The sequence below is a fragment of the Larus michahellis genome, chromosome 10 (genome assembly GCF_964199755.1).
Source record: "Larus michahellis chromosome 10, bLarMic1.1, whole genome shotgun sequence".
Lineage (NCBI taxonomy): Eukaryota > Metazoa > Chordata > Aves > Charadriiformes > Laridae > Larus > Larus michahellis.
The window spans coordinates 9,721,834-9,735,474 of NC_133905.1; the positions used below are offsets into that span (position 1 = coordinate 9,721,834).

Genomic DNA, 13,641 nt, shown 5'->3' on the forward strand with positions numbered 1-13,641 from the left:
AGTCTCAGGTGTGTTTATTTAGATTTGGTCCGATTTTTTTTATTTTTGGCAGAACACAAAAACCAGCTGCTGAAACAAACTCTATTCCCATTTCTTAGAAAAAAATCCACTACTCCACATTCCCGTTCCTCCGTAGGAAAATAGAGGAAAACAGCGCTTTCCTCTTGACCATCCCCTTGTTCAGCTGCAGACAGGGTTCTCATACTGGAGAGACTTCAATAGTCTCCTGTGATGGCAGACTGCCTGCCACTGCACCCTGCGCCTTCGTGGATGCGGGACTGCGCACGGTACAAGCGATGCAGTAAAAGCAGGGATCCTTACGGCCCATAAAGTGGGTCTGGGCTGCACCAAACCAAAACTCTCTGGGTCATCACACCGTGACCCTGTACCTGAGAGTAAAGGTCTCCTGGTCCTTTGAAGTTTACTCAGTTTTATAGGAAGAAAGAAATAGTAGTAATAAAACATCGTACAGAAGTGTTGTAAGGAGATCTTTAAAGCTCTAGATTAACTGTGCCAGGAAAATTACTGAGCAAGGCACTGATTTTTCCTCCCCTCTCCATTATTGCTTTATTGCGGATGCAGAAAAATGGGATTTACAGTAACACAGGATCTGTTTTGGGAGAGTGGAAAGAGGCAGGCAGCGAGCTCCTTCTCACTTCATTAGAGACTGACATGTTTGTACCTGAACCGAGAGTGGTACCGCTGTTAAAATCTAATTCTAAATTAGAGCAGAAACCCCAACCTGGAGCAGCAAGTTTTGTGTCCCCATTCCTTGGGGAGGGAAAAGCTGTGTACAGGCCCAGAAGGGTGTCAGATGGGACAGTGGCAAAGCCTTACAGAGCTCCTCAGGAGTGTAGGGATCTGCTCTGTCCCAGACTATCTGGGAAGGGCTCTTGGGATCCCCATGCAGGGGGCGTGGGCAGGGACCTCTTGTCTTGGTCAGAGCAGGAGGAGAGAACCCACTGCCCCATGACATCGGCACGTGGGTGGTGTTTGGCTCAAAAAGAAGAGGAGGAAAGAAAAGTCAACAGCAGCAGCATTTGAATGCAGATTTTAAAACCCACTGATTTCCAGCCACTGAACTAGTGTGACTTGGTTTTGAGTGTGAGGTTGTCTTTTTTGACAACAGACTGAATACAGCTTTACAGGAGATTAGGGAAGAGTTGGTCTGAGCCTTAACGTACAGAGAAGCCAAGGCGGGGGGTGGGGGGATGGAAGCTCTGCTTAGGAGAACTGGGAAGAAAGGGCCATGTTTGCAACACAGTGGAATTGATTTGCAGGCGAAACGTCTTTTGCCAAAATAATTTGTAAAATCTGCCCAAACCCTACTCCAGCCTTCATGGTTACACATGGAGGGCAGAAGGTCTCCCTCTCCCGGAGGCTGGAGGCAGAGCGGGAGGTGACAGGGTGCTGACACCCACCTGCCACCTCCATATGAATGTCCCCAAAATTGGGGCCAGGAGGGCACGTGGCTGAATTCCTCCAAGACCTGTGGGGCTGTTACTTGTGGCAGGAGGAGCCAGGTTGAGCGAGATGCACGTCTGGGAGCGAAACTGCCACCTTCCAGCAAAAGCAAACATGGCTAATGTATATTCTAGTAAAAACTAGCATATTCTAGTAAAAACTAGAATATACAGCAAATTGGTGAATATAAATACTGGGCGGACACCTGCACAGGTCTGCAGTGATGTAGTGGTACGGGGACAGGAGAGCGGTGTGCAACTCTGTAAGGAGGAGAAAAGAGCTGGGATGCTGGTGGAAACACAAGTTTAAAAAAAAAAGAAAATCATTTCCATTAAAATAACTGAGGATGGTTTAACGAAGGCCCGCGGGGTGGCTGGGTGCCGCTGCTGCCTCCCGCAACGCCTCGCCTTTGTCGGGGGGGCGAGGGAAAACAAGGTGGGGGGGAAGCAGAAAGGCAGGTAACGCGGGGCGGGACGGGAGCGGGGCTGGGGCGGGACGGTCCCGCCTGGGGTGGTGCGGGCGGCCCCCCCCCGGCCCGGCCCCTCCTCTCCCCGCGGGGGGGATCAGTGACGGCGCCGCCGCCGCGATCCCGCAGGTGGGTGCTGCCCGGGGGGGGTGCGGGGTCCCACGCGTGTGCGGGGGCTGCCTTGCGGAGCGGGCCCGGGGGGGAGGGCTGGGTTCCCACGAGCGGTGCGGTGCGGTGCGGTGCGGCGGGACGCAGCCGCCGCTTCTAAGCTGATCCATCTCCACGGGGTGTTTCTGCTCCCCTTCCCCCCCGCCCAGCCCCAGTAGGGATGCCAGCGGCACCGTTGCATATAGCTGATATTCTTTGCGTTAAATGGCAAGGCCAAACGGCAGGGGTGGGGCGTGACATTGGGAATAAATAACCAGCCCAAAGCTGCGTTGGGGCGATGCTGTGGCTGCAGAGCAGGGATCTGGGGGAGCAGCGTCTCCGGAACTGACGCGACGCCTTTGGACTTTGTTTTTCAGGGCTTTCCAAGGAATGTCGGGTGGCCGCTCGCACAGCCCGGCCATGTCACCCTCCGGCCCCCCGGACGGTGGCTGGGGCTGGGTGGTGGTCTTCGGCGCTTTCATTTCTATCGGCTTCGCGTACGCCTTCCCCAAAGGCTTAGCCATCTTCTTTAAAGAAATCCAGGATTTCTTTGGCACGTCCTATAGCGAGATCGCGTGGGTCTCCTCCATCATGTTGGCCACGACGTACGGTGCAGGTGAGTAAACCTGCACCAGCCCCTGCGGCGTGGGGTGTTATAAAAGTAGAAATGAGCCAGCAATGTCCACCCCGGGCCAGCGTACAGGGATAGCAGCAGTGTCCATCTGCACGGGTGTGATTAATGGGCTTATTTTCTGATCGTGTTTCTAACGTCATTCAGGGAAACAAGTCATTTGTGGAGCCTAAAGGGGCTAAGAAGCAGGTTTTCAGAGGTAAATTGGTCTTGGTTGGGATTTTCAAACAGGCCTGGTGCCTTCTGAATTTGTCTCTGGGTTCAGCAGGTGCAGGCGTCTTTTGACCCCTCTGTGTGCCTTTTGGGCCTGTGGAGGGCTCGAAATGCCTTTGAAAATGTGGTCTGTGACCAGTTTGGTGCTGGCATCCCCTTTATTTCCAGCTGTGTTTGCAGCAGCTTTGCTGCTTTATAAAACAGGGCTCACGTCACTAATATGGGTGCGGGGTTATGCAGAAGCCTTCATAAAGGCAGGCATGCAGTATCTTCTGCCCACCAGAGGCAGAGCTGCATGGTGTCCCCCATTGCTGCATCCCCTTCCCCGGCCACGCTGCCAGCCACGAGCTGCGTTGGGGGATTTCTCTGACACCACAAACAAAATGTGTCCTTGGCCCTGTCACACATCACCTCCGTTCCTCAAAGGCAGGGAGCACCAGCCCTGCTCCTTGTATCCGAGTGGTGAGGGGACAGGCAAGATGTTTCGAAGAGGTGCTGGCCGCCTCCTGCCTTGCTTTGACCCAAGTCAGTAACTTTGCACCCGAGAGGCTGTGAAGTGCAGTGGTGTGACCCAGACCTGGTGTGTTGCTGAGGGTGGCAGTGGTGGTCCACAACCAGAAACCAGAAGATCAAAAGCTTTCTGTGGGCATCAGTGAAAAAGCCCTGAGAATAGGCTGGTGTAAAACAGCTGGGTCTGGGTTTCAGCCAAAGGTGAGCGTGGAGTAGAGCAATAAACGAAGTAGCTGCTTGTTTATTGTGGCTGCTTATAATTACAGCAATGAAATCGCCAGAGTCAATAATTCTTATCAGTTGCAGTGCAGTGCATATAACTTTGCTCTTTTTTTTTATGCTTTTGATATCACTTTCATGACTCAATGAAAAACTTGGGCTGCCTTTGATTAAGTCTGTAATGGGAGGTAGGCAGGAACGACACTCTGTAATTGCAGGAAACTTCAATATTTATCCTGGCCATTAAAGCAATTCTGAAAATACTCTTTGTTTTTAAAAATGGATGGTTTTTATTCCTTAATAATGCATTGTAGTGCTTTTTGGAGAGCACAGTTGGTAATGAAAGTAAAGATGCTTTGTAAAGGTTTGTAAAGTGGTAGCAATCTACTCTATTGTAACCCACTGCAAAGGCTTGGTCCCACGGAGAGTAGCTCTGCAAGGGCTGAATTCCTCTTTGAGACCCCACACATGGAGCACTTCAAGGGCAAAACCCAATCAGCCATTTAGAAAGAGAAATCCTCCACTCAAGCCAGTGCCATTGTCCTGGGCCACCCCCTTGGCCTCCCTGATGGGATGCTGAGCCCGAGCCCTGGGTAGCACTGCAGCTTTGGGATAGGTTTCTGCTGCGACTTGTTATTAAATGCAGAGAAAAGCACTTTTCCCTCAGCCCCAGCAATATAAATAAGGAGTCTGCAGTGAAAAGGAAACAGCCGGGCTCTCTATGGGCAAGTGGGTTGCAGTGGGGGAGGCAAACTGCCATGAGGAGGCAGGCAGAAGGACCGCTTGTCATTTAGATGCTATGCAAGTGCTGTGTTAAGGGGCTAGGGTAAATTATGTGGAATGTCTCTGAAGCAGTTAGTTGGGAAAAAAAGGAAAAGCAGGTGGCCCACGGCTTTGGCATGCTCAGTTGCCTACAGACGAGCGTCTTGGAAGCTGCGTGTTTTAGAAGTCAAAGAGAGATGGCTAATGTTTGGTACCAAAAATATATGAAGGAGTGGAGGTTGCTGTAAATTTCATGGTCTGGTACTGAAATTAGGACATCACTTTTTGGGAAGGCTGGGGTTGGGGTTTCGATTTAGGTGAGTGTGCTAAATGTGTCCCATGGAGAGCAGGGACCGCGGCTCTCCCTGATGGCTGAGTGCCTGACATGTTGCTGTCTTCCCAGTAGCTCAGGGCGTTGTACAGTGAAAACCGTCTTCCTGAAGAAATGCTGTTTCTTCTGCTGCACTCAGTCTTGGGTAGGTGTTAGCTGGGGCTCAAGGCACCATCATGATGGTCTTGTGTTTTCAGCCCGTTTGCTGAAGGCACGCTTTGGTTTGGACACCATCATCCACAGTGAAGCCGTGCGAAACCCTGCTCTGCCATGGGGTGGGGCGAGACCTTGATGGCGCATCCCCAAAAAGCATGCTCCCTCTGCGTACTGTCACGTGCTGAAGCGATATCCCATCGCCTATCCAGTAATGCTGCAATAAACGCACCAAAGTAGTTAATCTGTAGGTTGAGGGCTCCCTGGCTGTGGGTTGTTGCCAGCTCTGCTTTGTCTTCCAACAAAAACATGTCCCCCCCACCCTCTGGTATGGCAGAGATACTTCGTGCCTGACCACAACTGAGTGAGGAACATGCTCTGCAGATTAACCCTGGACCTGTCAATGCCCAAAGTTGCTCACAGGGGTGTAGCTGGGGGACTGGAACCTCTCGGGGTGCAGGTCACGGCCGACGAGCTGGTGCTGGGGCAGGTGAAATGCTGCTGGCATCTCCTCTGCCTTCTCCTGTCTGCAGACTCTCCAGCCCACTTCCTTCTCTTTCTCTGCAAGTGCTCAAGCCAGTGCTGTGCGCGCTGCACCTGGGATGTTGTAGTGGAGTTTTATCCCAATTAACTGATCGCCTCCTGCCTTTTTGCAAGGAGCTTTAACTACCCTCCCTTATGCTATTATATGGTAATAGGGGAGGTGATACAACTGGGCACTGTTAGACTTAATTGTAGGTGATTATACCTTTGTTCCTTCCCACTTGCCTTGCAGTTGCTCAGAGTTATGGCCGTTTAATAGTCCTCCCCTCCTCTGCTCTGCTCTTGAATGAGATTTATGCTCGTTTGATCATCCCTCTCTCTGCAGCGATCCCGGCTGAGGCGCCGAGTTGCTCGATGGCTGCAGACGGGGCCGTGGTGGGAGTTTGCAGAACATGGAGCAAATGAAACACACGTGCCCAGAAGTGTATTTAACACATCTAATTTGATTGACTGGGCATTTAATACTAGAGCGGGTTTGACTTATGAACGACCTCAGTGATTTGGAAATTCTCCTTAAAGGAACGGGGCGATGGTTCCTGTGAGCTGCCAAAGTCTTGCTCTGCTGCGGTGCTTGTTAGAGCTGTTGGGATGCCCGTGCGGCAAAGCTTGACTGACTTTGCTGAAAAACTAGAAAAAATAGTTAAACACTGGATTTTTGGTAATCTTTTCAGAAAGCAAAGAAATTCTAAAAGTGCCAAAGCAAGCTTTTATCATAGTCCTGAGTAGCAAGTAGAGTTACTAAACCAGGTAATTATTGCCATGGCTTCTCCATTCCTTCCTGTCCTTTCCCACAGCAATGGTGAGCAGAACTGTCACAGGCTGTGCGGAGGTGCAGGGGGGTGTGCAGGGGGGTATGCAGTCTGCAGCCGCGTGGGAACCGTCCCGGGGGCACTGAGCATCTCCTGCATGGGGCATCAGGCCCGTGTCCTGGGGGGGCCAATGGGGCCAAATGGTGCATTTGCTGGTGTCAGGTTTGGGCGTCACAGCCAGGAAAGGAAAGCCCCAAACTTGCCTCACCTCCACCCCTTCCCCCTGCTCCACCAGCAGTAAATGTCCGTGATTTGGAAGGTGGCCACGTAGATCCAAAGCTTTCCTCACGAGTGTGCAGGCTCCACTGTTTGCTCAGTTGGCTTCAGGGAAGGACTGTAGTGTTGGTGTCCCCTCCCTGGTGTTGGGCCATGTCCCCGGGCTGTGCCGTGGACACGACCAGGACTCGGGGCAGCGAGGCCGGGCAGGGTGGTTGGCTGCCTATGAGCTGGCATCCGAGTATGGGGATGTCCCCGTCCCCAGGATCTTGTGGCAGCCGTGCCACCCGGTGCCTTGGCAGGGCACAGAGGGTCTGATGCTCTCATTGACAACAGCTTTTGTTTGCAGACATCCTCAGGAAACAGTGACTCGGTTCCTTGGCACGCTCCTTGGTGTGGGGACTAATGTTTTTAGGCTGTGCTGCTTACTGTGTGACAGAGCTTATGTTTGCGCTTTGTAAATAATGCAAATGAAGCATATTTTCTGAAAACACTCACATGGACTCACAAATCTCCACTGGAGTAGCTCTGTTGACTTTGACAGCATGGATGCAGATTTACAGTGACTACCTGAGGCTTTAGCTTGTAACACCAGAGCAGTGCCAGTTTTTCAGATGAAGACTGAAAAATCAGCAGCCAAGACTGTTTCTGCCCTTCACTTTTTGCTTAATTCCCCTAGGAAGCTGTTTTACACCAGCCGAGGCTCTGGCAATATATATTGCAGAAGTTTTAATGTGTCTTATCCCCCAGTTTCTTAATCTGAACTAGGTTGCAGAAAACAATTCTGTCACTATAATACAAGTAGTAAAACAGATTAGTGTGCAGTAAAGTGGATAGCCTGGACTTTATGATAGGGTACTTGTAGTTCTCGGCAGTGTTCATGTTCAGCAATTCCACGTTTCCAGTTGCGGAGGGCAAACCGGGAGGTTTGTGAGTAAGGAGCATGAGGGAACATTGCTTTTCTCTGACCAAACCCTGCAGGGTGAAACCCTATCAATCTGATAAAAAAAGGATTTCTGTTTCACAATGTTTCTATTTTTTTTTTTTTTTTGTCATGGGTGAAGAACTCATTCCTTACCCCAAATGAGAAAAGTATTATGGAGCAAAGTCTTCGCTAGATGTAGAGAAAAGGAACGAGGATCTGTCCATAAGAGACCGGGGGAGATGCCGTCATCCTTCCCTAAAGGTGCTTCTAGCTGCACCTCAGCTCCTGGGTATCAGGCTCTGGGGGTGACAAGGACATAGAATCATAGAGTGGTTTAGGTTGGAAGGGACATTAAAGGTCATCTAGTTCCAGCCCCCCTGCCCTGGGCAGGGACACCTCCCACCAGACCAGGCTGCTCAAAGCCCCATCCAGCCTGGCCTTGAACACCTCCAGGCATGGGGCATCTGTAACTTCGCTGGGCAGCCTGTTCCAGTGCCTCACCACCCTTATCATGAAAAATGCCAACATTGTCAAAATGTGGAACATCATAGGGCAGCCATCGTGCTGCTGCGTACCCTGGGCAGGGTTTCCTTTTGCATACTGCCTCCTTGGACTCCCAAGGAGAGTCCATCATCCAAGGACAGTCCAACATCCTCATGTGCAGGGATGAGTTTTGTTCAGGGAGACAATCTCAAATAATATAATCGCAAAAACTAAAGCCTTTGGCCTTCACGCCTTCTGACTTGGGCTCTGTGTCCATGTCGTGTTCACAATACCAAACTGTGCTGCCCTCTTCCCATTTTTAAGGGCGACACATTTCAAACTAGGCCACAGATGAGTCCCTGGTGATAACCATTACCCAGGGAAAGCAGGAGGTGGTTGAGCTCCCAGGAAGGAAAAGATAAGCAATATTAATTTGCTAGTAATTTAGTTGCCCTATTCAGCATCGGGGGAAGTAGCCAAACATTCTAAAAATAAGAAATACTGATGCCACTAATTTAATAGCAGCAATGTTCTCATAGCTGTTATGGTCTCCTCTAAGGCTGTAAGAGAGGTAAGGATCGTGGGAAGAAATAGTGTCTTTTATTATGTCCAACTGTTAGAGCTTGAACAATGAGCCAGCTTTCTGGCACGTGTGCTAGAATAGAGAGAATAATTTAATATCCAGGAAAGTATCTGCATTTTTGATTTTTTTTTTTTTAATGGTGACTGTGTGGTCAAAATGCTCGTTCCATCATTGTAATGAAACCACAGAAATCACCTGAGTGAAACTCAGAGGTCAGATCCTGACACAGAGTCATTTCAGCTGATAAGCTTAAATAGCTGGGGCTACAGCAGGAGACATCTGACCATATTTTTTTCCTTATTTTGCAGAATCTCACTCTTTTGCAACTGCTGTGCCGCTAAGCCTTGTGTGTGCATGTTAGTATACAGTTTGTAGATGTAAATAGGTGCTGCTTCTGTTGCCCCTTAATACATAAAAAGCTAAGTTGCACCAGGACCGTACACTGTTTTTATTCAGTATGTAGTGCAGAGGAGTCTTGGTCTCAGGCTTGCTATTTGCTGCTGTAATACTCCCCCAAAATCCCCAGGGTGCTGTTCTTACAGATCCAAATTTCTATTAAAATTAGGGAATCAACTTCTGTCTATTTTCCAGGACAGGTGCAGAGAGCCACCTCTTGCAAACCCAAAAGAAATAAGAGCATTTCTCAAGTAAAAGCTTTATCTTGAAGCCAGGTGCCAGTGTTTACTACTCTTGTTATTTATTATTTATTGTTTTGTAATGGGATGAAATGTCTCAAGATTTAGTTCTGGAAATGCTCCACAACTGAGTCTTTTCTCCAAAGAAACTTTCTCCCAGAGCTTGTAGCTGCTTAATAGAGCGTCTGCTAAAGCAGCAACGAAGAGATTGGGAAGTTGAAAGTCGACCATTGACCTTGAACATTTAATCCAAAATTTTATAGCTGTATTTTATTACGCTGCTAGCATGATAAATTGCAGTGACAGGTTTAGAAAGCACCTTACAACATGCAGTGGTGTAAAGCTATATTAATAATGAGTTTGATTCTGCAGTTTCTAACTTAATCAAAACTGCCAATGTTCTCTTCTGGTCTGGTCCAAACTTCATCAAAACCTTCTCTGCCTCCAGAAGGCCTCACCCAGGGCTCTCCACACATCCCGAGTGCTTGCAAATAGTTGGGAAGTACCGGAGCACTAAAATGGGGAACCTGAGGCGTGGGAAGGGAGGCGTCAGTGTTTTTTCACCCAAGCAGCAAGTGGGTGACAGAGCCCCGGCCAGTCCTCAGGAGACACAAGCTCTCTGCAAGCCAGTTTTGGCTCAGATGTTGCCTGATGGACCAGAAGCGCCAGGGCAGGACGTGCCTTGACCGGTGGGGGCTTTACTGTGTTTCCTGCTGAAAGCTCAGTGATGGGGCTGACTGGAAAAATTGCATCTTGTGCATTGCCCAGCATTTTGCGGTGGATTTTCTGTTTGTGGAGTCCCAAACGGCTGGGCACCCCCCTTGCCGCGGGGAAGAGAGCTGTTTGCGTGAGAGCTGGTTGCCTGTGCGGAGCAGCCTACGGGGCTGTTGTCTGGTTTAAGAAATAATGTCTGCAAGGCATGAGTCCTTTTGCAGATACTGTGCTCACATGCTGTTGCTGCTGTTTTCATCCCCTGCTGCTGAGAAATCAGCTGCCGCAGCACGTGCTGGGGCTTTTTCTTGTTCTTTGAGAAACCCAGAGCCCCAAGACTGTGAGTTCCCACGAGTGGCTTTGCTCCTAAAAAGCCGAGGGGTTATCCTTGTGCATTACGCGTGGGTGGTTGCGCTGTGGGCTTCCCATCATTTTCTATAACATGGGCTTAGCAGAAAAATAAAAGGGTGAGTTACCTGGGCACGGTTTGCATTTGGGATGCTCAGCCCATACGGATGCAGCGAGGATCTGCGGTGCACAGCCGGCTGCTCGCTAGTCTTTCCGGGAAACCCAGCACCCGTGTCCTCTGGGTCCTGTGTTTTGTCTGACCACCTCGCGGGATGTCTCAGTTACCTGAGCGTGTCCGAAACAACATGAGCACCTCCATCATCAGCCCTTAGTGCTGAGCGAGGGTTACAAGAGAGGAGAGGGAGAGGAGGGGAGGACAGGCAATATTTGCAGTAATTCATCACGTATCAACTCTCTCTACTTCTGTGCTTACAGCATTGGTTCAATAAAAGTTCTCAAATAGGGCTTTCACTAGGTTTTCCCTAGCCATGTTCTTTCCCACCTGGATATTTTGTGTAGGCTGAAAGAAAAGGAGTATCTCTGTTTATCCACAGTGAATATCCAGCATCCTCCCAGCATGGCCCAAGCGCAGGCAGGTGCTCCCTGCGTACGTGCAGCTCAGCTACCCGGTGCTGGACTTCATCCTTTTCTTTATCATCTCCACCTCTTGGAGTCCCACCAAGAGCCAATCAGCCTCCCTGTGTCATTGCAACAAGATGTCTCCCCTCTCTGGGGCAATCCCTGGGGTAGCAGCACCATTATGATCCTGGATTTTGTTAAGAAAGCTGTATGAGGAATGATTTGATTTCCGTAATGGATGGCGCTGCACATTCATATACTTCTCCTGACTCTCAGAGAGCAGTCAAGCCCTGCAAGGTCACCACGTATGTGCTTATATTTTTTATTTTTTTAAATAGCCCTGTTCTACTTAAGAGCTATAATAGCACTATAGGTGCAGGTGAAATATTTCTGTGTTCGTGGACTTGGTCACAAAGCTTTATCATTTCGCCCTTCGTAGGAACTAGCAAGGTCACCAGGCAGCAGTAACAGAGACGTGATAGACTTAATAAAAACTGAGATTAATAAGAACAAGGAACAAGAAAGCAAAGAGTTTTGGTTGGGGTGTTGTTAATGCTTCGCAGGCAGGTGTTAAACCCAGAGTAAGTTATAATCCACTCCCACAAGTGAAGTTCAAACACGTGAAGGCTTCTTTCCCCGGTCAGTACAGCACGTGTGTTGTGTGCTGCCGTAGGAGTGCGAGAGCATTGATGCCAACCCGTCATAGAATCATAGACTCTTAGAATGGATTGGGTTAGAAGGGACCTTAAAGATCATCTAGTTCCAACCCCCCTGCCCTGGGCAGGGACACCTCCCACTGGACCAGGTTTCTCCAAGCCCATCCAGCCTGCAGCTTTTCTGATCCTGGATGGCTCCCCAGCAGAACTGGTCTCCTGGTCAAATTATGTAGGGCTTCCAGGAGATGGACAAAGCCCTTTGGAGAGCGTGGCCAGGTAGGGGCCAATTTGCGTGTTGAGCAATGTGTTAAGACAACGAAGGGCTGCTGATCTTAGGGAAGAGGTGTTTCAGCTGTGTAGGGGACTCATGTTCTGCAGCTGGGCTTCAAGTGACAGAAAGGAAAAAAGTCTGTGGTCCTGCCAAAGCAGACGGTTAGCTAAAAAAATCATGGGAAAGTAATTCAAAAAAAAGTGACGCTGTGACCTTCTGAAGGTCAGCGGCAGTGATCTGCTGTGTGGGGAGATCCAAACCAGCAGCCTGGGGAAACCACTGAGCGCGGGCAGCTGTGTGCTCGGCACCTGCAACACCATCCCTATGCAGGAGCGGTTATTTAATTGCCTAAATACGAAGTGACACAGAGGAGGACCTTGGCTCCAGCCCCAGTTTTGGAGCTGTTGGCCTGTGGCTCCTCTGTGCGCTGCAAGAGCAGCGTGTGTCGGCTGTGTAATCTGGAAATTGAAATGCCGAAGCGCTGATCAGATAAGATTGCTGGATAAGGAAGAGGACGCTTTGTCTTTCTGACGCTTGGGCCTCGTCTGCTTTGTTTTTTTTCTTTTGTTTTCCATCAGGCTGCTGCTGTGGTAAATGCATGTATTTCTGATGGGCAGTCAGGGTCCCTGTCTTCCCAAGGACGTGCCTGGTGGATGCGGGGGAGGGAGGGCTGCTGCTGCTTGGTTTCTCCAGAAACCAGATCATTACACCCGCTGCCTTGGCAACTGGGGACGGTGCCCATCCTGCCTGGGACCCAGCACCACAGAGCCCGGACCAACCAGTTTGATGACCAAGTAACGCATCTCACAGAGGATGTGCTGAAACTGCAGCCATTGTCCCTTTAATGTACAGACCATTTTCCTCACCTATGAGGAGTCATAGAATGGTTCAGGTTAGAAGGGACCTTAAAGATCATCCAGTTCCAACCCCCTGCCCTGGGCAGGGACACCTCCCACCAGACCAGGCTGCTCAAAGCCCCGTCCAGCCTGGCCTTGAACACCTCCAGGGATGGGGCCTCAAAGGCAGCTTCTGGTGACTGGTTAGCTGTTGGAGCTGCTGTTGCACATGCTGGACTTCAGCCTCCGTATTTAAAAAATGATTATTTGCAGTGCAAAGTAATACTAACGGAAGGTATCAGGGCAGTTTAGGGGTGGACGGGTCTTTGGAAGCTGCCCTTTGGGGTCTGTCAGAGGGGTATTTGGTACCATGGCTGTCACCTGGGGCGTTTGCTCGCTGCCCCTTGTCCTCCAGCAGCGGCGTGCACGGCCATACCGTCTCCAGCAGCACTGCCTGAGGAAGAGCCAGTTATGTGTGGGCTCCTCAGCCATTGTGGGTGCAAAACCATCTGAACCCATCTGAACCAAGCAGTTGAGACTATTAATACATAATAATTATTACCAGGTACCGGCAATTCTTCTCGGGTGATCTGGAGCAGGCATGTGCAGGACTCAGTTACCGTGGGTCAGCTGGTGAGCAGCAGTTCTCCAAGCCCTGGTGACAAACACTTCAAAGCATGAGCCATCCAGGTCCTGCACCTTGGACTTCTCTTCTAGCAAGGCAAAAGCCCGCAAGGCTGCAGGTTTTAACCCTCTCATGCCATTCCCCCTGCATTTGCGACTGTGGCCTGTGTTTTCTCCTGGCCCCTTTCATGCTGAGCATCTTTACCGGGTGCTGATTGCTGCCACTGATCCCCTCCGCCTTGGGAGGTTGGCGGATTCTGGCAGTGTGTTAATAATGCGGGGGCACTTGCTTTCATTTGCGAGGTAATGAGGAGGTTGCTCTGTTACAGTGGGCTGGTACCCTGTTGGATAAATTACGAGGCCAAAGGCAGTGTTGTTATTCCACCGAGGGAATGAGATTATTACTGAGGAAATTGCAGGCCTGCTCCTGTCGTTGTTTTACTACTAGTGTAATAATAGACTTTGTTTTATTAGTATAAATGATTTCCCCCCCTTTCCTCCCAGCCGAGTATGCGCCGCTCCTTCT

At 50.1% G+C, this 13,641-nt stretch overlaps 1 protein-coding gene across 1 annotated transcript in view; it reads left to right on the top strand.

Moving 5' to 3' along the window:
• The first annotated feature begins 2,253 nt into the window (after nt 1-2,253).
• LOC141749289 (monocarboxylate transporter 2-like) overlaps nt 2,254-13,641 on the top strand; it is a 28,708-nt gene continuing 17,320 nt past the window's right edge. Inside the window, exon 1 of the mRNA XM_074602601.1 lies at nt 2,254-2,693. Within this exon, the coding sequence (XP_074458702.1) occupies nt 2,468-2,693 (226 nt within the window). The 5' untranslated portion in view covers nt 2,254-2,467. The remainder of the gene's footprint in view (nt 2,694-13,641) is intronic.